This window comes from Fukomys damarensis, unplaced genomic scaffold (assembly GCF_012274545.1).
Source record: "Fukomys damarensis isolate Sample0158 unplaced genomic scaffold, DMR_v1.0_HiC HiC_scaffold_16, whole genome shotgun sequence".
Lineage (NCBI taxonomy): Eukaryota > Metazoa > Chordata > Mammalia > Rodentia > Bathyergidae > Fukomys > Fukomys damarensis.
In genome coordinates, this window is record NW_022900928.1 from 90,413,024 (window position 1) to 90,438,022 (window position 24,999).

The following is a 24,999-nucleotide window of genomic DNA, read 5'->3' on the forward strand; positions in this document are numbered from 1 at the left end:
GCGCTCTCCCTCTCTCTCTCTCTCTCTCTCTCTCTCTCTCTCTCTTTCTTTCTTTCTTTCTTTCTTTCTGTCTCTCAGAGAATGACAGCTGATTTTATCTTTATCCATAAGTGTCACAGACTTAGTCATTCACTGTGAGCAGAGCAAAAGCCAGCAGAGGGATGAAAGCAACCTAAAATAGATCTTCCTAGAACTGCTTGGTATCAGGGTTATAAACAATTTAAGTAGGAAAGAAAAGAAGCCAGGCAAGCACCTGCTAGAGACAAGAGCAAAGAACCTCTTCTCCTTTTCTTTATTTTTTCCCTTTCTTTTTTCTAAAATTTATTTTTTCTCTTTGCTGGTCGAGATACTCAAAGTAGACATATGGAGAGGTGACCTTGGTGTGGGAGGGGGTGGTTTCCCAGGCTGTTTGAGTACCTGCACATGGGCTTCCTGCTCCAGCCACCCCTCTTTCCATTGTTGCAGGGCACATTTTATAATGCAAATCACTGTTGGCAACATGGTTCGTTATTTTCCTCTCTGAATAAAATATGAGCACATCAATTATATGTCAAGTCTGTTTCAAAATGTATATCCTTGTCGTACTGACCTCTTACTGCTTTTATTTTTCAGTAGTCCCTGGCATTTGTCAGCTGGATTAGTTCCAAACCTTGCTAACCTATTATCTTATTCTTTCAGCACTTTTGCAACTTTCCAATCGGGGTAATTAGTGTGACTTGCAGGCGCGCTGGCCATGGGCACTCACCACTGCTTGTAGTCTGCGTCACAGTTGCAGTAGTATTTGGTGTCTGTGCAGTTGCGCTCAATGCCACAGGCACACTTCTGAATTCCCGGCTCGGAGCCCCCCCAGTAGTAGTGCTTCTCGTTGGCCTTGCCAACCCACCAAGTATAAGGACTTCCATCTGAAAGAGTGGAAAAGCATGGTTAGGAAGGCACCTGGACCTGGTCATTATCATGCTTGCCTCTGCCCACTGCTCCAGAACTGGTACTGTCCTCAGAGATGCTGAATGTTGTGTCTGAAAAATAAATTTAGTTCAACAATAAAAATATTTAATTTTTAAAAATTAGAGGAAATGTCAAGTCCATGTTTTTGTATTGATATGTATACTTCTTTCCTTGGAAGAAACTTTGACATTAAAACTTCTGTAATGTAGGAGTAATTTGGAAACCCAGATGGGGGCCAGCCTACACCGAAGCAATGAGTTGACTCTAAGATATACTACTAAATGAACTGGTAGTCACGGAGACCACAGGCTAGTAGGGATAACTGGACATTCATTGTTTCTACAAATGATCTTCTATTTCTAAGCAGAAAGAAATGTAGTTTAGAAAGTTTAAGTGATTCTTTCAATGACCCATCGAATTGGCCCCCAAACCAGGAGTTTGAATAGAGGTGGATAAAAGGGTGGCCACACAGTGAAAAAAGCTCTCCATACAGTTGGTCTTTCATATCCATGGGTTCCACATCTATGGAATCAACAATAAACACGAGGGCTAGGGATTTAGCTCAGTGGTGCTGCCACCTGCCACACAAGCGCAAGTTCCCTCAACATGAATTGAAAATATTTGAAAAATAATTATGTCTGTACTAAACATGTACAGGCCCTTTTTCTTGGCATTATTTCCTAAGCAACAGTTTCCACAGCATTTATGTTATATTAGATATTAGAAGTAATCTCAAGATGATTTGAAGTATATATGCATCCATAGGCTGTGTGTGCTTAGAGTTTATATAAATATTATTTCATTTTATGTAAGATACTTGAGCATATATAGATTTTTGTATCTACAGGGGTCCTGGAACCAATTTGTGCATTGCTCTCCTTTGTTATTTGGCAGAATACTCACTGGGCCACTCATTCACTCATCCAATCAAATACCCATAGAGCTTCCATGAAGTGTCAAACACTACAAGAAACACAGTAGAATGATGGAGAAGAAAAATGAAGATTGGAAGTGCAGTTTAGTAAGTGTTATGAACAGGGAGAAGAGTCGGAGAGGGAAAGAAAGTCGGTAAGGCAATTTTCCCAGAGGTGGTGAAGCGTCTCAAAGCCTGAACTGCATTCTATGAATGAATAAGTCTGTATGAGAGGTAAAGGTTCTGTATTGGTAAGCTCTGTTTATAGGACAACCCAACTTAAAGGAGCAGAGGTTCAATTCAGCCCATACTTTGTGGGGATTCAGTCTATGGTTAGCTGACTCCAAGGCAGGACCATCGTGGCAGGAGGGCATGGTGGAAGAGAGCTGCTCACTTCATGGAAGTCAGGAAAGAGAAACAGAAAAGATGAGCCAGGGAGGGATATATACCCTCCAAAGCCACACCCATGTGACTCATCTCTTCCAACCAGGTCCAATTCCAAATAACACATCAGCTATGAACTCAATGATGAATTAATCCACGGATGGGTATAGCATCCTTGTGATCCAGTCATCTTCCAAAAGCCTCACTGCTGAACACAGGAAACTTTTGAGGAATGCTCTAGATCTAAACTGCAACAGGCTTCTACACAAAGAGAGCCAGGGATAAAGTAGAAAGACAGAAGGAAAAACTCAAGTGCAAAGTGAATGCAGAAGCTTGAGCACCTAGGTTTGAACAGGATTGAGCAGATACGTTGAGAGGGTTGCAGCAGGAGTCAGCAATAGACAGAAAATAAGAATGATATTGCAAAATACCTTGTCCAGAGTGGAAATTAGTTTTGCATTGCTTAATTCTACCCCCCCACCACCTCTTTCCCAGTACTGGGGATCAAACTCAGAACCTTGCACTTGCTAGGCAGGTGAGGTGCCACTGCTCAATTAATGCTCTTTTTAAAAATACTTATTTCCTTCCCACTTAAAAAGTTTGAACTTTATCCTGAAAATAATGTGTAGCCACTAAATTATTTAAAGCAGAGGATTCGCGTGGCCAAATTTGATGAAGTCAGGTAATCCAGATGTGATGCTACCCTCTTCTCCACTTTTTACCCAGTACTGAATCCAGGGCCTTCACACATAACTACATCCACAACCTCAACTTTTTTTTTGCGGGGGGCGGGGGAGAGTATCTCACTAAGTTGCCCAAACTGAACTTCAACTTGCAATACTCCTGCCTCCACTTTCTGAGTGGCTGGGATTACAGGCGTGTATCACTAATAGAGATGCTCCCTTTTAATGGAGAAGAGAAATAATAAAACAGTACTGGAAAAAAACAGCAAGAAAAAACAGAAAGGGATTTTGGAAGTATAAGTGAGACTGGTGGGATTGGGGTTGGAGAGAAGGGGCAGAAGGTGGTGGGAGGCTACTGATCTATCTGACTCAGAGGATGCTGTGTGTTACATCAAGGCAGGAAACGGGGTGGAGGGAAGGTCAGAACTTTAGGGAATGTTGAAAAAGACAATGAGCTTGGTATATAAAACATACAATTGCCTGTAGGCATCCAGATCTCAGAGCATAAAGCTGAAAACTCTGTTTTAGCCACTATCAAGGTAACCTGGAAAATATTGGAAGTGGCAGCAAAATGGATAAAATATGTTACACTGCATCAGCATTTCAAAACAAGATAAGAGGGAGAGGATCACAGCAGAGTGCCAGAAAGAAGGCAGCCAGAGGAGTGAAAGAACAAGGAAGGAAGGATTTCCAAAAGATCAGAGGACTGTCATAGCCAGATTTCATAGTAAGGCCCACTAAGATGAGAATACAAAATTCTTCTTTTAATGTGACAATTGGAAGGTAACTGGAGAATTTTTTGTGAGGAATCCTAGGTGGGAAAAGAGAGGAATAGATGAGAAGATTTGAAAGCCCTAATAACAGAGGACTTAATTTTAATTTTCTTTTATTGTGGTGAGAGTATGTAATGTGAAAGCTCCCCTTTTAATGACTAAGTGTACATACAATGCAGTATTATTAACTGCAGGTATGGTGTTGTGTAGCAGATCTCTAGAAACCATTCCTCCTGTATAACTGAAGTCTCTATGCCTTTTCCTGCATTCCCTGCTCCTGGTGACCACCAGTCCACTCTTTGTATTTATGATGTGATGATTTTATATATCTGATATAGGTGGAATCATGCAGTGTTTTTGTCTACACACACAGTGGATCACTATTTGTTTTTCTCTCCACCTCCATTCCTATTTTGTTGCTTCTCTTCTGTAATAATATGAGCCCTAAAGAGGAGAAAATTCTGCAATATGTGACAACCTGGATGAGCCTTGATGACATTACTCTATGAGAATGGATGGCTCTTGGAGGAAGCTGGGAAATGAGGGAGGCAGTGGCAGCCAGTAACCCAAAAGGCTGAAGCCACTAAAATCCCTAGGTCTGTGCCTCGAAATGTCATGGTATTAACGCATCTGTCTTTTCAGGATGTTAAGTACTCACTTCTAACTCAGAATATTGTGCCCAAAGTGAGAACATGGGAAGGTCTTGCAAGCATGAATTATCATTTGAATAATCACAAATAACCAAATAAAATAAGAGCCATAATGAAATTACATAAAAACTGCTGTGGTACCTTCTTAGATATTCTAATTTTAGTATATGTGCCGAAGTGAACACATTTCTCAGATGTTCTAGCAGTCTTCCTTAAAAGCATTTTTGTTAAAATATAGGCAATTTAACATCACTAAACTGGACTGGGACTAAGGCTCATGGTCCTGTGATGAGTAAACAAATGTTCTGACCTTGAAAAAGAGTTACAGTATTCCAGTGTTCTCACACTTCATACAGATGTCTGGATTTGACTTAATTTGACTGTGTTGTTTCTTGGCACAATTATATTTGGAACTATAAATTTTAATCTGGTGAGCAGTTGAGAGGGAGATATTAGTATTCTGTTCTGAAGGAAGAAAGATCCAGCTCTCCGAGACAGGTTCATTCTGAAACTCTGCTGCCCCCTGAGCCTTGTCTCAGCATTTGGGAGGCCTGAGATATTTTGTTACAATCAAGCTATTTTGCTTCTCCCTTCTATTTCTGCCCCAATTGTCAAAGCCACAGCATACAATGCACTGTCATTTTCTTTTGTTGCAGTCAAAAACTGCTTGAAAAATCCCATGTAAGGAAACTAAATTCGGTAATCTGAGCCTCCCCAATACTTGGTGAGCTCATCTGACCCAGGAGCTGCACTAGGTTTCTGCTGATTTGAGGAAAAGAACAAATGTGGGTGGTGCTGTGCTCACATTGCAGAAGAGTCCTGGGGCTGCCGGACCAAACTTCACCCTAAGGATGTAGAAACATCACCAGCTTGGCTGTCCTATTCTTTTATCATGTCGAGTCTTTTCAGGATGATCTAATGATAAATGCATTCTTTCAAAGGAAAGTTTGGTTAGTATCATTGTTTTTGAGGACTTGTCTGGAGATTCTAGCAGGGGATCTAAGTTACTTGTATATCCTTGATCCAGGAAATGATTCTCCTCTGTGGGGGAAGGCTGTCCTCTATAAATGAGCTTGAGCTTGAAGTTTCAGGAGGAAGACACATAGAGTGGTGACAAAGGAAGGGGACACGCCAGATCAACTCTAGCAATCAAAGGGGTGACAGATGTACTGGCCAGATTGCCCTCACATTCAATATTACTATTTTTGGAAATGAAGGGTTATGAACTCAGTTGCTGGAAGGGAGGAAACAAACCAGACATTGATATAATGAAAATTCATAGACTGACTGGCAGAAGACTCCTTTGTTTAGCCTATAATGTTCAGCCAATTAAAGAATATATGCTCCTAACCTGATCTCAGCTTCCAGTTATCCTTGTAGTGACCAGTAGAGCCAGAGTAACACTTTGTTATATCTTCATTATGGAGAGTGCTGGGAACTTTCACGAACCAGTAAAACTGTGTATGGCTGGTACTTTTCGCAAAAATCACAACAGTGTTGGTACAAGGAGAAAGATAACAATCAGCCTCACATTCAGGATGAGATGATGAGAAGTATACTGTAGGAGAGGAGAAGAGAGCCAGCTGGTTCTCAACACTGCCTTCAGGAAGTATCCAGAGGCCCAGGGAAGGAAGCCTCACTGTCCAGTTATTTGGGCAGTGGGATTCTCTGGCTGTGTGGGATCCAAGATCTACAGATATAACACACTATCAATGCACTGTAAGGAAGGATTCTTGTAGACACTAGGATGGGATGCAAAGAGAATATATCCAGAGATATTCCTTATAGTCTGTGAAGGAGGTGACAGGTTATACTTGGGTAAGAGTGGCCTTCTCCCATCTCCCACCTTTTCTTCAACTCATGATACTTTAGACCATATATAACTTCTTTCCCCCATTAGGGTAGTGAATAACTGATATCATTCTGCTTTCCTTCCTAGGAAAATAAGTGAAATACAGCATGAATCTGTTTCTCAGCTATTTTCCCAGCTGGTACGAACAAAAGAATGCCAATAAGAAAGAGCCTATTCCAAGGAAAAAGCAAATGACATCATGTGCTGCCAGTACTGATCAATTTGCTTAAATCTCTGGAGCCCAAATAGATTTCTTAATTTGTTATATATTTTATATTCAGTCTGAGAAGATCAGTCCAATTTGCAAAAAACTGTCTTATTTGTGCTATGCTAATGAAGTGATATTTCTGATTTACAAAATCATTATTTACCTGTTAATTGTCTCTGGGAGAAAAGCAGTTAAAAGCAATAAAGGCCTTGGTAGAGGAACAGTGAGAGGCACAGCCGCATGTAGCTTGCCTGGGACTTCAGCCCCATCCCTCCAGGCCTTGACAGAGGAATGGTGAGAGGCAAAGCCATGTGGGCGCCTGCAGCCTCCCACCCCTGTATTTGCCTATGGCCTCATGGCTGGGCCAGTACCTGGATTCAAATGACAGAGGCCCATGGATCATAAAGGCCACTGTTCTGAGCACTAGCCTTGATTTTGATTTAATTTACACAGTTAAAGGTGATAGATTAATAACTACACAAATTATCATTTTTCTAAGCTGTGCTTGATGTTATTGTGTTGCTGATTGTATTACTTGGGCTAGGTGTTGTGATTGATTTAATCAGTTGTCCTTCCTGGTATAATGAAAATGAGATTGCCTCAGAGTCATTAGAGACTCAAAACCTAAAGACAAGCTATAATAGGAAGATTGAAGTACTAACCTAGGAATTAAACCAAGGACAGTATCAACAACAAAAATAGAAATGAGAAGACATTCAAGCAAGGCACAAGTACAAACAAAGGCTGCCTGTTCATCAAAGGTAAATTCTGAAGGAAATGAGGTGGAAAAGTCTGATAATCAACCACCTGGACATCCTGAACTGATAGCACAGGAAGTAAAAAAAATATGAATGAGGCTCAGAAAAATTCAAAAGAGAAGTAATTTCTGAGATAACTACAGAGATGGTGAGCAGAATGAAAGACATGATTAAAGACCTGAGAACAGAAACAGATAAAAAAATACATGAGCTCAGGACCATGATAGAAGCCATGAATGCTCAACATAGGAAAGAAATGGAATTCATGAAATAGATTCAAACAGATACCCAGGAGATTAAAAACTCGACTGAAAGTATACATAACAGACTGAGCCAATCTGAAGATAGGATATCAGATATAGAAGACAGGATGATGGTCAGCGATGATGAAAAGAGGGATCTTTTTTTTAAAAGTAAGGGAACATGAGAAATCAATGCAGCAGCTCCTAGGTGATGCAAAGAAGAATAATATAAAACTGATAGGAGTCCAAGAAAAAGGAGGAGCAAGTACAAGTGACATAACAAACTGTTCACAGAATTAATGAGAAAATTTTCCAAACAGAGCAAATGAATTTGACGTACATATGAGTGAGGCGTATAGGACTCCAAATAGCCATGATAAAAGCAACAACACAACAACAAAACAAAAAACAAAACAAAAAACAAAACAACAAACTACACCTAAACATGTAATAATCAAGATCCCAGAAACTCAACAGAAGAATGAAATACTACAAGCAATTAGAGAAAAGAAACAAATCACATGCAAAGGAAAGCCCATCAGAATCACAGTAAACTTTTCAACACAAACCCTTCAGTCAAGGAGAGCCTGAAGTGAAGTGAAGCCCTAAAAGAAAACAACCTCCAACCCAGACTGACGTATCCTGCAAAACTCTCTTTCAAAATTGATGGCAAATAAGATAGTTCCATGACAAAGAAAAAATGATAAACTTCATGAATAGCAAACCAGCACTCCAAAAAATTCTAAATAATATGCTAGAAAAAAGCAGTGAAGTTCACAACTTCATGAGGACTAAAAGAGCAAATCCAGCAGGCAAGGCAAGAAATTAAAGAGAGAAGGGGAAAAATTAAAAAGAGCCAATAACAGGAAAATAACATGATGATGATGATAAGTCAATACATATCAGTTATAACCATCAATATTAATGGCTTCAATCCACCAATCAAAAGAAATAGACTGGCTAATGGATTAAGAAGCAAAATCATGTAGTGGTACAACATCCCAACAATGACTGTAACTGTACTGTATCCCTAAAATGTACCAATAAACTCAATTAAAGTGGAAAATCAAACAAACAAACAAAAAAGAAGCAAAATCAAACAATATACTGTACACAAGAAACACACTTACTTGAAAAAGAAACTCATAGACTGAAAGTAAAAGGATGGAAAACAATTCTCCATGGGATGGGAACCCAGAAAAAAGCAGGGGTAGCTATATTATTTATAGAAAAAGTAGATTTCAAACCAAAACTAATAGAGAGAGACAAAGAAGGTCACTACATCCTTGTAAAGGGAACAATCCAAGAGGAAGACATGACAATCATAAATATATATGCACCAAATACTAATACCCCCAACTATACAAAACAAATATTAAGGGACATGAAAAACCAAATAAGCACTAATACAACTGTTGTGGGGGACCTCACCTCAATACCCCACTGTCACAAATAGATCATCTAGACAAAAAATAAACAACAAAATACTAGAACTCAACCAAGCTTTTGAAAAAATGAACTGGATAGATGTTTACAAAGAGTTCCACCACACAAAATCAGAATATACATTCTTTTTGGTTGCACATGGACCTTTCTCCAAAATAGATCACATACTAGCTCATAGAACATGCTTAAATAAATGCAAAAGAATTGAAGTTATCCCATGTATATTATAGACCATAGGGCAATTAAACCAGAGATAAATAGCAAAAGAAACCACAAGACCTTCATGAAAACATGGAAATTAAACAACACTCTCCTGAACAACCAATGGGTTCCAGAGAAAATTAAAGAAGGAATTAGACAGTTTTCACAATTTAATGATAATGCTATTTGGGATACAATGAAAGCAGTTATACAAGGGAAATGTATAGCAGCAAATCCCCATACTAGGAAAACAGAGTGAGATCAAATAAACAACCTAATGCTGAATCTTAAGCTTCTAGAAAAAGAGGAGCAAGAGAAACCCAAAGCTTGTACAAGGGAGGAAATTATAAAGATCAGAGCAAAAATCAATGCAATGGAGACTAAGAGAAGATACAAAAAAATCAGTGAATCAAAGAGTTCTTTTTTTTTTCTTTTTGTGTACCGGGGATCAAACTCAGGTTCTTGTGCTTGTGAGGCAGGCGGCAGCAATACTGAGCTAAATCCCCAGCCCAAGAGTTGGTTTTTAGAAAGAATAAAGAAAATCAATAAACTCTTAGCCAACCTTATTATAAAAAGAAAGAAAGGCTCCTATCCATGCAGTCAGGAACTAAAAAGGTGAAGTCACAACAGATCCAGCAGAAATCCAGAGGATTATCAATATCTGCTTCGAGAACCTGTACTCTAATAAAATGGAAAATACAGAAGAAATGGACAAATTTCTAGGTACATATGAATTATCAGAGTTGAATGAAGAAGATATAAAAATTGTAAACATCCTAATTACAATCAGTGAAATTGAAAATGTAATTAAGATTTTACCAACAAAGAAAAGCCAAGGTCTTGATGGCTTTACTTCTGAATCCTACAAAACATTTAGAGATGAGCTACTGTCAGGACTTTAGAAACTTTTCAGTGAAAATGAAAGGGAAACGATACTTCCAAATTCATTCCTAAAGCAGGTGTTACTTTGATTCCAAGCCAGGGAAAGAGCCAAACAAGAAAGAGAACTACAGGCCAAACTCACTAATGAACATAGATGCAAAAATCCTCAATAAGATACTGGTAAACAGAATTCAGAGTGTCATCAGGAAGCTCATACACCCTGAAAATTTGGATTTGTCCCAGGGATGCAAGGAGGGTTCAACATATGTAAATCAGTTAATGTAATACACTATATTAACTGAATCAAAAACCATACGATCATCTCTATAGATGCAGAAAAAGCATTTGACAAAATTCAACACCCATTCATGATAAAAACCCTGCAGACAGTTGGAATAGATGGTCTTTATCTAAACTTGATAAAGGCTATCTATGAAAAACCAACAGTCAACATCATACAAAGTATTTAAAGCCTGAAAATCTTCACACTAAAATCAGGAAAAAGATGAGGATGTCCACTGTCACCACTCCTGTTCAATACAGTTTTGGAAACATTAGCCACAGCAATTAGACAAGAGAAAGAAATTAAAGCAATAAAGATAGGAAAGGAAGAAGTTAAACTGTCATTATTATTTGTTGGTGATGTGATACTCTACATAGAAGACCCATAAAACTTTGCCAAAAGGCTTCTAGACTTAATTGAGAGACTCAATAGAGCAGCTGTATATAAGGTCAACACTCAGAAATCAATAGCCTTCTTGTACACAAAAAACAGACTCACTGAGAGAGAAATTAGAGAAGCAATTCCTTTCATAATGGCATCCAAAAATTTTGAAATATCTAGGAACCAATCTAAGGAAGGAAGAAAAACCTGTCTACACTGAGAACTACAACACTCTGAAGAAAGAGATTGAAAAGGATATAAGAAAATTGGAAGACATCCCTTGTTCCTGGGTAGGAAGAATCAATATAGTGAAAATGGCCATATTTCCAAAACTGCTATACAGATTCAGTGCAATCCCTATTGAAATCTCAACAGTATATTTCACAGAAGTTGAGAAAACAATCCAAAAATTCATTTGGAAACAGAAGAGACCTGGAAGAGCAAAAGCAATTCTAGGTAACAGAGACATGGCAGGGGGTATCACAATCCCCAAGTTGAAACTATAGTACAGAGCAAGTGTTATAAAAACAGCATTGTACTGGCAAAGAAACAGACCTGAGGATCAGTGGAAAAGATTAGAAGATGCAGAAACAACTTCTGACATACTCAGCTACCTCATCTTTGATAAAGGAGCCAACCATTCTCACTGAGGAAAGATAGCCTGTTTAATAAATGGTGTTAGAAAAACTGGATTTCAACTTGTCAAAGATTAAAACTAGACCATTATTTTTCACAATGCACTAAGCTAAAATCAAGTGGATTAAAGATCTAAATATCAAAACAGAAACACTAAACTTGCTGGAAGATAAGTTAGATAGAACTCTTGAAGATACTGGCATAGGAAAAGACTTCATGAACAAATCCTTAGCAGTACAGGAACTAACACAAAGAATCAACAACTGGGATGTCGTCATCTTTTTACAAAGCTTCTGCACTGCAAGAGAAACCACCAACACAGCTAAGAGACAACCTAAAATGTGGGAAAAATATTTTACCAGCCATTCCTCATACAAAGTTCTATTATCCAGAATATATAAAGTACTAAAAGAAATCAGACCCCACAAATTTATAAACCCAATTCAAAAAAGGGCATCTGAAATGAACAGCCATTTCTCAAAGAAATAAAAGTAGAAGAAAACATATGAAAAAACGTTCTACATCACTTATCCTTTGAGAGATGCAGATGAAAACAACACTGAGATTCCACCGCACCCCAGAAAGAATGGCTGTTATCAAGAAATCAACCAATAACAAATGTTGGCGAGGTTGCTGGGAGAAAGGAACCCTTCTCTATTTTTGGTGGTAATGCAGACTGCTGCAACCACTTTGGAAATCATATGGAGATACCTCAAAGAACTACGATTATAAGTCCCATTTGAACCATCTTTTCCCCTGCTGGATCCCTTTCTAAAAGAATTAAAAGAATCACAGCACAGTGATATATGCTCACCCATGTTTATAGTGGCACATTTTGTAATAGTTAAAACTTGGAATCAGCCTAATTGCCCATCGAGTGGAGACTGGATAAAGAAAATGTGTTTTCTTTTTCAAATAAAATGGAGCCATAAAGAATGAGAAACTAGAGACATTTATAGCTAAGTGGATGCATATTGAGGACATACTCCTAAGTGAAATTAATAGCAGACACATGTGTAGATACCAAATAGTTTCTCTGGTATGATAAACTAAAAGTGTAAATAAGAATCAAAATGTATAATTGATATTGTGTATAAGACAAACTGTCTAAAGGTTTAGGGAAGTGGGAGGGGTGGGGAAAGCTAAGAAGGGAAAAAAATAAGAGAAAAGCAAAAAATGGAAACAAAGTCTCTGTATATAGGGAAGGGTGGAGGGGCTGAAGGGAGGGCAGGGGAATGGGGAAAAATAAGAACCAAGATACACCATGTGAAGGTACAAGAGCCCATGGATCTTGATGGATGTAACTGTATTGTATACCTAAAATGTACCAATAAATAAAAAAGGGGGAAAAAGCAATAGAAATGGAAAGACTTTTTAAAATACAAGAATAAAAAGTGTTAAGAAAAAAATTATCTAAGAGTTTAAGAATTTCTTTAACCTTAGAATATAAAAATTTTAGTTAACTATATGAAGTAGGTATAGTCATTGACATGACTAAGTAATGATAAACAACATTATAAGCTGAGTAAATTACCAAAGTTGAGCCCATTATATTTAAATAGCCAAACATGGATAGAATGAAATACAATCACTATAGTGTTTGTTCTCACTTAAGACCAAGCTGTATTATGGTGAAAGGTTCATTATGACTTGAAATAATGAAAAAGGAATAAGAAAAAGGCTACTGGGTTTCCAAGATTTAGAGAATCCAAGGTTATTTTTTATTTACTTATTTATTTATTTTTGGTACTGGGGATTGAACTTGGGTCCTTGTGCTTGAGAGGCAGGAGATGGAGCCGCTGAGCTAAATCCCCACCCATGTCTTATTACTTTTGCCAATGACAAATTATTTCAGAAGCATGGGGGAAAATGGAAGATAATGTCTTGAAAAAAAGTGGCTCATATTTACGTTTCCAGAATGTGTTCTTTGGAACTTCTGAGCTATACAAAATCACTTGACAGGCTGCTCAAGTAACTGTCGTCTGGGTACACTCTACATGAGACCTAGCACTGCCATGGGTGCATAATGAGTTCTACTCTGTCTCCATCTCACAGTATTAAAAACAATAACATAAGTGTTTATAGTCTCCAAGATGAAAATTTAGAGGCATCTTTTAAGCTTGATCAAACTAGTTTTATTCTATCTACCATCATCATCTTATGCCCAAAGTCTATCCCAGAATCACAGGCTTTTTTTTTTTGACAGAGGAGCTAAAACAGGTACAAGTTGCAGCAGAGACTTTTCACAGTGGTGTCTGATTTCCCATGCTGGTAGGTCCTTTGCAGCCTACCCCAAGCTCTGCCTTCTGGGAATACTGGATGCTTAAAGCTCCCCTAAGATACACTGCAGCCTTCCCATTTAAAAATACTTTAATGGTGTTTATCTGAGGTTCACAACATGGTGCTGTGGGACAGATAAGTACGGATAGTCTTATGGTTGCTATAGCAAAGCAGATTAATATATCTATCATTCTCACGTAGGATGCCCCCTTGAAGTGGTTCAGACTCTGAAAGATCTCCCATTCCTTCCTCCCTTCCATCTTTTCCACTGTACCGCTGAATTGTTTTTCCTCCTCTGTACGAGTAGATTTCAGCTGCCCACTGGGATCTGATTCCAACAGCCTATATCACCTTATGAATGATGACAATATGCTTACTAAGCAAAGACAACCTTGTTTGGTATGATCCTAGACTGAATGTGCAGTCTATTCTGATACTTGTCAGAACCTCCCTTCTGACGCAAGTGACCTAGAGAAGGAGGAAGGTCAAAGAGCCTTTAGAATAAGCTCTAGACTGGATGGAGTAGAGAGAAAATTCAAAAGTGCTGTAGCTGCTATGAGTCCTCCAGATAATCTGGTAGCTAGAATTTGGAAGGTTAAGTAGGCTGGAACCCACATTCCTTCAGCCTTGGGTATTCATAGTCCAAGGAGGAAGGGCTTTAAGCTAAAGATGACAGCTACCATGGCCCCCAGGGATTGGGAGTAGGGATGAATCACTAGTCTCAGGTTCTTGAGCTTAAATGAAGATGGCCTCTCCTCTTTACAGGGGGAATTTGCCCTCCTGCAGTCACTTACAGGACCTGTGCAATAGAGTTTCACACCTCAGGATTCTTACAGAAGCATGAGCCCTGGGAGGTGAAGTCCTGAAGTAACCATTTATTTTGTTTATTTATTTATTTTAAGCCACTTGTAGCCTATAAGAGTAGAGCAGGGTTTCCAACTTACCTAAGATCCACCAGAGACTGTGGCAGACAATATAGAGTCCTTAATTATTGAATAAATATCTAAAGGGAAAAACTTGAGACTTGGTCACTAATGTCCTGATGATCCTCAGTTGGACAAGTTTGTCCTATACTCACTGGGGCACAGGACAGTGATGAATTTAGTTCATTGAACACGTGGGAGCATCTGTATAGAAATAGGCCAAGTTCCTGTGTCCTGTTAGGCTACTCCCCCAGGACCTCATTCACAGGGAAGATGTGAAGAGGAAGCAATGCTATTGCCTACTGCAACAACTCCATTTCATTCTCATTTTTCCTGAATAAACAGTCTTTGTAATGCTTTTCTTTGCAGTTCTATAGCCATAATCAGGCATCAAAAATACTTGTATTTTACTATTTAAAGTACAGGCTTTAAAAGCAAAATTAAAAATCATATATGTTGGCATTCCTTTCCACACAAAAGCCTGTCATCTCAACCTATGTATAATTTTTGAGAAATCAATTTATCAAGTTGGATAGCAATATTCTCTTATTTTCCAACCATTCTAATTCGGTGTCCTATGTTCATATAAAGTCAAATAAAGAATGAATCCAGAAAAGTCCTGTGGAGTTCGTACTGGAGACTGTGATAGTGGCTGAGAAAAACTCATATTCTGAAGTTCTAATATAAACATTCAATTTGATAGTTGGAGGAGAAGATTTTATCTCTCTGTGATTGAATGTCACTAAACTCATCTGATTAGTGATGAATAGAAATGAATGTAGTTGATTAGCTTCAGGCTGTACCGATCAGGGTTTTGCTATTTTTTTATTGATTTGAATTGGGGCCAAATTTAGAAATGTAGAAGTGAAGTTCAGATTAAAGTGGACCTGAACTTAAATGTTAATTAATTAAAAATTAATTTCACTGCATAATATTTAAATTTATTTTATTGAATCGAACTTAATAGATTTCAATCACAGACGGATTCCACTGAGCAAAATTTGACACAGTTGAATCAAATCACTTTGAATCCTATTCAAATGAATTAGATTTTATTAATTTGAATGGAATTGAAGTGACAGATTTGATGGGAGTTCATAACTCTGAATGGAATTAAAGAGAAGAGAATAGGCCAGCTAACTTCAAGTTAACTTGGCTTTGGTTTCTATCAATCGCCAGCCCTGGTGTTCTTTGTTCCATGGTCCTTGGGTTGAAAGGTGATTAATACTAACCCTAAAGTGATAGGATGGAGCCTTGTGCTGTTATTTCTTTGTTTTTCCCTTCCCTTCTCTTCTCTCATCTCCCTCTCCCTCCTTTCTTCTCCTGCCATGTCTCCTCACTCCAGCACTGTAGATTAAATTTAGGGCCTTCACACTAAGCTACATTCCCAGCACCTTTTCCTTTTGAGAAAAGGTCATGTTAAGTAACTAGTTGTTGACCTGGACTTGAACTTGTGATTCTCCTGCCTCAGCCTCCCAGAGCACTGGGATCACAGGCATGCACCACCTGGTTTCTCATAATTCTTTTCATGATAGTTTGTTTCTTCATTTCTAACTGTTCACTATTCATATCTTCTTTCCTGAACTACAGCAGTGGCTATAACTTGCTTGTTCAGTGCTAAACGCAATTGTCCATGAGGGTCTTTATGTGCTTTCTAATCTTACAGAAAATCCTTTTCATGAATAGCCATTAAGTTATGAAGATGCTGTCACTTAAATAAAAGATCATCTTTATGTTAAAAGAAGTTTGCTTCCATGTATTATCTGCTGAGATTTTAAAAAATACAAATTGTAGTGAATTTTATTGAATGCTTTGTCTTCTCTTACTGAAATAATAACAAAACACTTTTTCTCTTTTAGCATTTCTAGGTTTTCTGATAGTATTTTTAAAACAGCCTACTTTTTATTTTGTTGTGATAAATCTTTATCCTGTACACTGTTGGGTTCATTCTGCTATTTTGGGGTGGACTTTTGGCAATGTGCTCAGGAGTGACACTGGCCTATAATTTCCCTTTGTTGTGCTGCCATTATGTCTTTGTTTTGCTGAGACAGGCTCTCACTATGTAGCCCAGTCCGACCTCGAACTCATTGAAATCCTCCAGCCTTTGCTTCTGGAGTGCTGGGATTACAATGTGTAACACTGTGTCCAGCTCTGCCACAACGTTTTTACACTCGATCAGCCAAAAGGCCGGGAAGCTCTGCCACAATATTTCAGATATCAAATGGACACTGGCCTCAAAGAATTGTTGGGGCATCTGTAAGACTGGAGTTATGTGGCAAACTATCTGAGCTAATATAATTTAATATCATTCACTGTTATAAGGTTAGTTTTGTATCCAATTATACACTTATACTGTATTCTTATATATGTTTGATTTGTATATTCTTATATATGTGTATGTTTTTATATATTCTTACATATGTTCATTACTCCCTGCCTTTACATTTTTTTGTTCCACTTTATTTGGATACATTCTAGGGACTTTTGTGTAATGCTTTAAAGTTTTTAATTTATAAAAATTTTTACATATTTATCATGTGCAACATAATGTCAAACTATATATATATATATATATATATATATATATGGGAATGTTCAGCTGAGCTAATTAACATGTACATTAGCCTCCCATACCTACCATTTGTTTGTATATTCTCAGCAATTTTCAAAGTATAACACAGTATGTTGCTATTAACTACAGTCTCCCTGTATAAGAGAGCTCTTGAACTCTTTCCTTTTATCTGACTGAAAATTTGTATCTTTTGACCAACATCTCTCCACCTCCACTGCCCTAGTCCCTGACAAACACCATTCTACTCTCTATTTCCATGAATTCAACTTTGTAAGTACCTCATGTAAATGAGGTCATGCAGCAATTTGTCTTCCTGTGTGTGGCCAAAGGTCATGGAACCTAATGTCCTCTAGGTTTACCCATGTGGCTGCAAATGAAGGAACTCCCTTCTTATAAAAGGGAATTATTAATCATGCTCTTTTTTTTTTCTCTTTTTTTTTTTTTTGGTACCGGGGCTTGAACTTGGGTCCTTGCGCTTGCAATAATCATGTTCTTATTAGTCATGTTCTATGGTGAAAATATATGACTTTTTTTATCCATTTGTCCATGGATGTTTTTAGTCTTATTCCATATCTTATCTATTGAGAATAGTCATAAATATTGTCTAAAAATGTCTTTCTTTTTAATAGATGAATTCCCTAGGTGGTATATTTAAGGCTGATGGTTATTTTTTTCACAATTCAAAAATATTATTTTAATGCCTTTAGGTTACCACTATCAAGAAATCAATGGTTTAACTTCCATTCTTTGTAGGTGATCTGTATTTTCTGTCTTGTGGGGAAATCTCTTTCATTCTTTTGGGAATCTACTGTGAAACAATTCCTCTTCTTCTTTATTTGAACCTGCAGGACCTTTTTGGGGGAGTCCTCTGCCCACCTGAGTCCAGGTTCACCTCTTTTCTCGGCTCTCAATGTCCCGACTCCACTGAGAGATGTGTTACGCAGTCCTGATTGTACCTCCTTGCTCATATTTTCCTAATCTTTGCTTCATTGGCTGATTTGTATGCAATTTCTTCAGATTTATTTCCCTTTCAGTACTGTCATTTCATCAAGGCAGAAATTGCTATTTAACTCCCATTATAGGTTTAATTTTTACCCATTATATTTTTATTTTTCTAACTTTTATTTGGTTCTTGTTCAAATGATACTCTATATTTTATCATGTCTCCCATGATCACATCTTTCTTTTCTTTTTAAAGAAAAAAAACAATGTGATCTGATAATTTTAATGTCTGAAGTTTCTGTAGGACTGAAAAGTGCCATTGGTTATTTCTGTTTATTTACTATGATATTATCTTATTTCCCTACCCACTTCATGATTATCTTTTCCCTTGGGGTCAGCTTTTTTGGAAATGTAGCTGTGGGAATTCTTTGAGATCCAATGGCAGGTATGTTCCTGTCATTTATTTTGCATTTGCTTTTATCAGATACCTGGGGATATTACCAACCTGGGACTTCTATAAAATACATTTTTGATTTGAATTTTTTTCAACCATCCAAATAGTAGTGAGTTATGCTGTAAAGATACAACAGATCTGGCTTCTTGTTACACTATTTCAAGGGATACTTTCTTTTTCTCTTTATCTTGAGCCAAAGTTCAGATAGTCAAAGTTCTTAATTTTTTTTTTTTTGCAAAGTAGGGGTTTCACTTTCAGTTTAGCTTCATTTTCATTTACCCCAGGGGAGTCTAGCTTCTCCAACTCTGTTTTGCATAAAGTACATTTGACAGAATTCGCCCCTCTGCAGGAACCCTTCTCCGCACACAAGTCAGCAAGATGGGAGCTGCAGATTGCAGAGGGCCAGCAGTGGGACCTGGCTTTAGCATTCACTTATGCTCCTGGTTTATGGTTTTGTTTCATTTTAGGTCCCAAGGATCTTCAGTTTCTTGTGCTCTCAATTATACATTTAAAAAGGCCTTAATCCTATAACAGGAGTCTTTGATTGTGGAGGACTTTAAAGCAATTGAGCAGCATATTCGGTGTGGTGGTTTAGAACGCGCCATAAAGGGAAGGAGACCAGAAGCCTCTCCACAAAGACATGGAGCATCATACACATGGCATATTTCCTGCTAGGGGTAGAGGAGAAACATCTGTAAAAGGACATCAATAGGATCTGGTGACCAGGTAGTCCAGCTAGTTCTGCATTTAGTTTTTCAGATTAGACAAATATAAATATTTGAAAGAATTTTCTCTTGTAGAGCAGACTGTTGGTTTAGGGAAGAAATATACAGTTTAATTTTGTAGATGGTAATGGTTTTCCATAGGGGCTGTTTCTGCCTCCACTGGGATGACTTACAAACATCTGTAAGGTGCTGTTGGAATCAGGTGCCCAGGGTCCAGGGATGCTAAGTGTCCTGCTGTGGCTGAGACAGTCCTTCACCAATAACTGTCCTACCTACCCACCAGGCCAACAGCGCCTTACCAAAGAAAACTTCTACATAGGAATGTGGGCATAGAACAATTAAGAGGCAGAGCTGGTGACTTCAAGAGAGGGTTGAGCTCAGTCTGTACATTTGTGAATTATCCACAGTGATCATCTCTACCCAAGAATAAAAAAGGAGTATATGAGGAGCAGGGTGATGTGGACACAGGAGAAGGACTTAAAGAAGGGCAGCTGCCCAGTGGAAGGAGAACCGAGGCAGCATAGTCATTCCCATGGCACTTTGCTCTGGTCCATCCTTCTGTTAAGCCACAATGTATACAGATTGTAATGATTGTGCTCACTGTACAGTACCATGCTGCACTGGGTTTATGTGCTTTTCTCCCTGACACATTATTCTATTCCTCCAGCTTCTAGCACAGTCCAAGGTACACAGCAGCAGGCAAATAAGTACTGAGAGGTGAAAGGTGAAGCCTGATCACTGGGTTTGAGGATTAGGAGATCATCCAAAGGGTAGATTCATGTTTGAAACTGTCAAGTTTCAAGAGTTTGGAGTGATGTGTCTGTAAGGAAACAGATGTGAATGACCAAGGCAGAAATGCAGCCTGAACTTCAAGACAGATATGGAGTAGGTGAGAGGTGAGCCAGAAGACAAAATGTGGATTCTGCAAAAAGAAAAAAAATGGGGTTCTGAACCTCTTTGTTGTGAAAAGGAAAATAAATTAACAAAGAAAAAAAGATCAAAGCTGTGCTGATTGGACCAAAATTGATCAAACTCTACCATTATTATTATGACTACTCTTCTTCCCAACTGGCCAAAGCCTGAGCTAACCCCACACAAATTCTATCTTGAAGAAAATCTCAAGCCGAGATTGCAAACCCATTCTGATGAAGATGTAACAGAGGAGTCATGAAAAGAAAAGAGCCTTAATATAGAGTTGTTTGGAACTGATGCTTTCTTTTCTACTCTTTCATGAATTAGAGAAAAAATCCAAATGACATCAAAATAGCATTAGGGCCGGGGATTTAGCTCAGTGGTTCAGTGGCCTGCCTTGTAAGCACAAAGACCCGAGTTCAATCCCTGGTACCAAAAAAAAAAAAACAACAACAACAACAAAAAAACAAAATATCTTTGACCTCAGCCTTATCAAATGTGTTACTCCTAAAACAGAAAGTGTGACTGCACGAAAAATGCATCCATCCTTCACGGTAAAGCAAGACACTGCACTGGAGCACAGACCCAAGGTTGCGTGTCATGCATGCTGCTCCGTGGGGGCAGAAACCCTTTGTTCACCAGACAGCGAAGTGGCAGAGCCACGTGTTATCCACCCATTACTTGGGCTTCCTTCCAGGAAACTAAGATGCTCACGCCTGTTCCAGTGGCACAAGCAGTTAATAAAAGTGGCACAAATTCAAAGTTCTCCAATCTCACAGAAGAGCTGTAAGATGACAAGAAGTTCAATAGCAAAGATAAGTGGCAGATTTGTCAAGTGGGTAAAAGGGATACTTATTTAAACAGTGAAATCACTACAATTTGCCCTTATTCTTCTGTGCTCAACAAAAAAAAGTGCACACTAACACATGGAGTGAAGTTTTCCTTGTATGCATTTAACTACAACTTGTTTTATTAGCCTGTTGATTAACTTGCTGGTGTTAATTGAGATTCTTCAAAGCCCTTCACATTATATCAATTAGTCATGTTTTTTCTTCTGGAAAAGCAACTGATTTCAGTCTGATGGTAATGAATATAACAAATCACACAATATGAGCACACACTTTTTGGTTACAGTTGCCTTGGAGCTCTGGAGTAATAATTTTATCAAGATGCCTTTTACGAAGCAAACTTCTAAACTTATCAAAACCAGCTAGTTTTCTGATTTTAATTATTCGCCCTCATTATAGCTGGTTGCACTGCCCCACTTTGGAAGAAGAAACCTCTTGACAGCTGACCTCTTTCTTGGCTTGAGGATTTTTTGAGGCTGCTTTGGCCACCCTGTTCAGCCTGCTGTTCCTGGGATCCCAATTCATCTATTCCTCAGGGCTGTGCAGTTGCTGGTTTTCTGCCTGGCATCCTCTTCCACAATTGTCCTCAAGGCTCCTCATTCTCCTTCCTCACATGTTGCTCAGATGTCTTTTTGTTTCATACTAGGATTGAACCTCTGCACTGAGCTCTACCCCAATCCCCTTTTATGTTTTGTTTTGAGACAAGCTCTCACTAAGTTGTCCAGACTGGGCTCAGACTTGTGATGCTTCTGTCACAGCCTCTCAAAAAGTTACATGCAAATGCCTCCATGTATGGTTTCCCAGATGTCATCTTATTAAGGAAACTTTCTCTTGATAACCTAACAAAAATAGCATCATTCCTTTCCTTCCTAGCCCCCAAGCTGGCTGCTTTCTTTCTTTCTTTTCATTTATTATTATCTGATACATTAAAAATAACTTTGTTTTGTCTCCTGCCACTGGAGTTTAAGATCAGATAGAGCCAAGCTTTTATTTTTGATTATTGATAAATATCACTGTGCATAGTAAGTGCTCAATAGATCTTTTTTCAAAAAAATGCATGCAAGTCTTTATTTCTATTTCTTTTTCCTACCAAAACAAATTTTAACCAAAAAGGCAAAAGAAAAGAGAGAAGCCACACCACATTCTTCATTTTGGTGTTTGGGTCCTATCTTCACTGCTTCTTGCTCCATCCATTGAAAGTCGTCTTCACTGGAGGCAATGTGGTCCTTCTAATCAGTTTCGCCCAATTGCAATGGTTCCCCCGAATAGCGCAATTTTTCTATGTAACACTTAGAGCAATTATACCACTTATGGAATCACTTTTGGCCATGGGTTTGCAAAATCCACACTGATGCTCATAACTGGGTTTATCTTTCCATCACCATCATCCATTGGCAATAGTACTAGGCACACCTCTGTGTCATATCAGACTTTATATGACACCCTATTCTCTTTCAAGCAGTACCAGAATCAAATTTAGTTACAAAGAAGCTGGCTTTTCATGTTCTGCTTGTGTCTTACAATGACTTAAAAAAAGTCAGGGGGTTAGTTTGACAGGTAACTCATTGGCTGTGGCTCTGCAGGTTGACTTGAGAGGCCAGGCAAGGGGGCTGAGTCCAGCATGCAGCCTGCTTGCCAGACTAGCTAAGGCTAGCAGGTCTGCAAGAAGAGGTGCCCCTTTGGTAACATGTAACAAGCTCTGCATTCTGGGAGATCCTGTTGTAGCCAACAGTGAATGGCAATTCAGCATGATTTTCTATACCTGATATAGCAATATTAAGACCTGAGGAAAGACCACTGTGCTCAAACAAGAAATAAATTAAAGACTGTACATCACTTATTAGATTTAGAAAATGTAATATCTTATTTTAAACTAACCAACATCAAAAAAAGACAGAGGTAGCCTGGGCCCCGATCCACCGCGGGAAGGAGAGCCATGCCTTCTCCCACCCAGCCGCCATCGCTCCAGTGCTGGGAAGGTAGCTGCGCGGGTGCCCTTGAACCCCCATAATTCCCCTTATACCCACCCCACCCCCCACACCCCCATGCACACTCTCAGACCTCCTGACTGTACCAGTCTTTGGACCCACTCTGCAGAGGCAGAGGTGGTCATCAAGGATATTTTTCTGAGTTCCCAACTTTGAACATCTTTAAAAAAAAAGGGCGTGGGATACCTGTAGTAGAAAGGTGTGGAGTTCAACCATTCAGAAGGTTGGGGAACTCAATCTGGGCCTTGCAGCCTGAGGTCAGTCAGTGTCATGGGGTTCAGCCATCAGGTAACTGAGACCAGGGGTCTTGCATCCTTGCTCTATCTGAGCCATTAAATGGTAAATACACTATATTGAAATTTAGTTCACTGAAGACATGTTCTGGACTGCTTCTTGATTTCAATTTAATTCAGATGATTTAAGGGTGATAGACTAGTGACTACCACAGGTGATCAGTTTCCAAGTTGGGCTTGATCTTAATGTGTTGCTGATTCTATCAGTTGGGATAAAGCATTGTGGTTGATTTGATGAGTTGTTTTCTCTGATGTTACGAAGATGAGAATGTCTGTAGGTCGTTAGAGACACAGAAGCTAGGGCGCAACAATATCAGGAAGATCTGGGTGATAACCCAGAAATTAAACCAAGGACAGTCCGACAACAAAAACAAAAATGAGAAAACACTTAAGCAAGACACAAAGACAGACTTCCAGTTCACCAATGGCAAACAGTAGGGCAAATGAGGATGAAAAGGCCGATAGTGAACCACCAAGACACCCTGAACTCAAAGCACAGGAAGTAACAAAACAGATCAATCAGGCTCTAGAAAAATTCAAAACAGAAATAATTTCCCAGATAACCATAGAGATAGTGAGCAAAATGGAAGTCGTGATTTGAGACTCTAGAGCAGAAACTGACAAAAAAAAAAAATAGATGAGCTCAGGACCATGATAGAAGCCATGAAGGCCCAGCATAGGAAAGAAATGGAATCCCTAAAACAGATTCAAATAGATATCCAGGAGATTAAACACTCCATTGAAAGTGTACGCAAAAGAATAAAAGAATGCAAAGACAAACTCTCAGATATAGAAGATAAGATTGCAGTCACTGACCATGAAAAGAGAGGCCTCTTAAAAACAGTAAGGGATCATGAGAAATCGATCCAACAACTCCTAGATGATGCAAAGAAGAATAACAGAAGACTGATAGGAATACATGAAGTAGCAGGAGAAAATACAAATGACTATAAAAAGCTGTTTGCAGAATTAATAACAGAAAACTTCCCAAACAGAGGGGAAGGATTTGACATTCAGATAACTGAGGCATATAGGTCCCCAACTAGTTACAATCAAAAAAATATACACTTAGACATATAATAATCAAGATCCCAGAAACCCAACTGAAGAACAAAATACTACAAGCAGTAAGAGAAAAGAAACAAATCACATGCAAAGGAAAGCCCATCAGAATCACAGCAGACTTTTCAACACAAACCGTTGGGGCCAGGAGAGCCTGGAATGAGATATTTCAAATACTAAAAGAGAACAGCTTCCAACCTAGACTGATGTAAAACTGATGCAAAACTCTCTTTCAAAATGGATGGCAAATAAGATAGTATAAAGGTAAGGTGGCTACCTTGGCAGATTCTTGGAGGTTCTGAGAAGCATGCCCACACAAAGGGGAGAAACAGTGATTCTGCTGTAGCCAGGCTTCACCAGAGACAGACAGACAGACAGACACAGATGCCCACCTCTCCTGCTCTGCTGTCCTGTGAGGCTAGCAGCAGCATCTCCAGTATAGCATCGACCCCACAGATCTGCAAATAGAGTACAGTGGCTCCAGAGACTCTCCTGAGGTCACTCTGTCCTCTAGCTGTGGACATGGTGGCTAACAGCAATGCAGCTGTTTCTGATGCCTGCAGCTTGGAGTGAAGCTCAGCTGCCCCTTCTCTCATCTCATTCCAGACCCCCGATGTCCCAGCCAATTGGAGATGTGGCTGGGAAACAGAGATCTTTTGGAGGGCCAAGTGCTACATGGGGGTCAAGAGATTTGGATTCCACTGTATCCCATTATTACATTATGCAGATGCTCCATTCCTTCCTCTCTCAGGCTCTTTTTTGA

General features: G+C 38.8%; 1 protein-coding gene across 3 annotated transcripts in view; it reads right to left on the minus strand.

The window, feature by feature from the left end:
• Positions 1-24,999, minus strand: part of Cntnap2 (contactin associated protein 2) — a 2,025,293-nt gene that overhangs the window by 459,243 nt on the left and 1,541,051 nt on the right. For all 3 annotated transcript variants that reach the window (XM_010638580.2, XM_033764477.1, XM_019209676.2), the window contains one exon: positions 746-902. In XM_010638580.2, the coding sequence (XP_010636882.1) occupies positions 746-902 (157 nt within the window). The remainder of the gene's footprint in view (positions 1-745; positions 903-24,999) is intronic.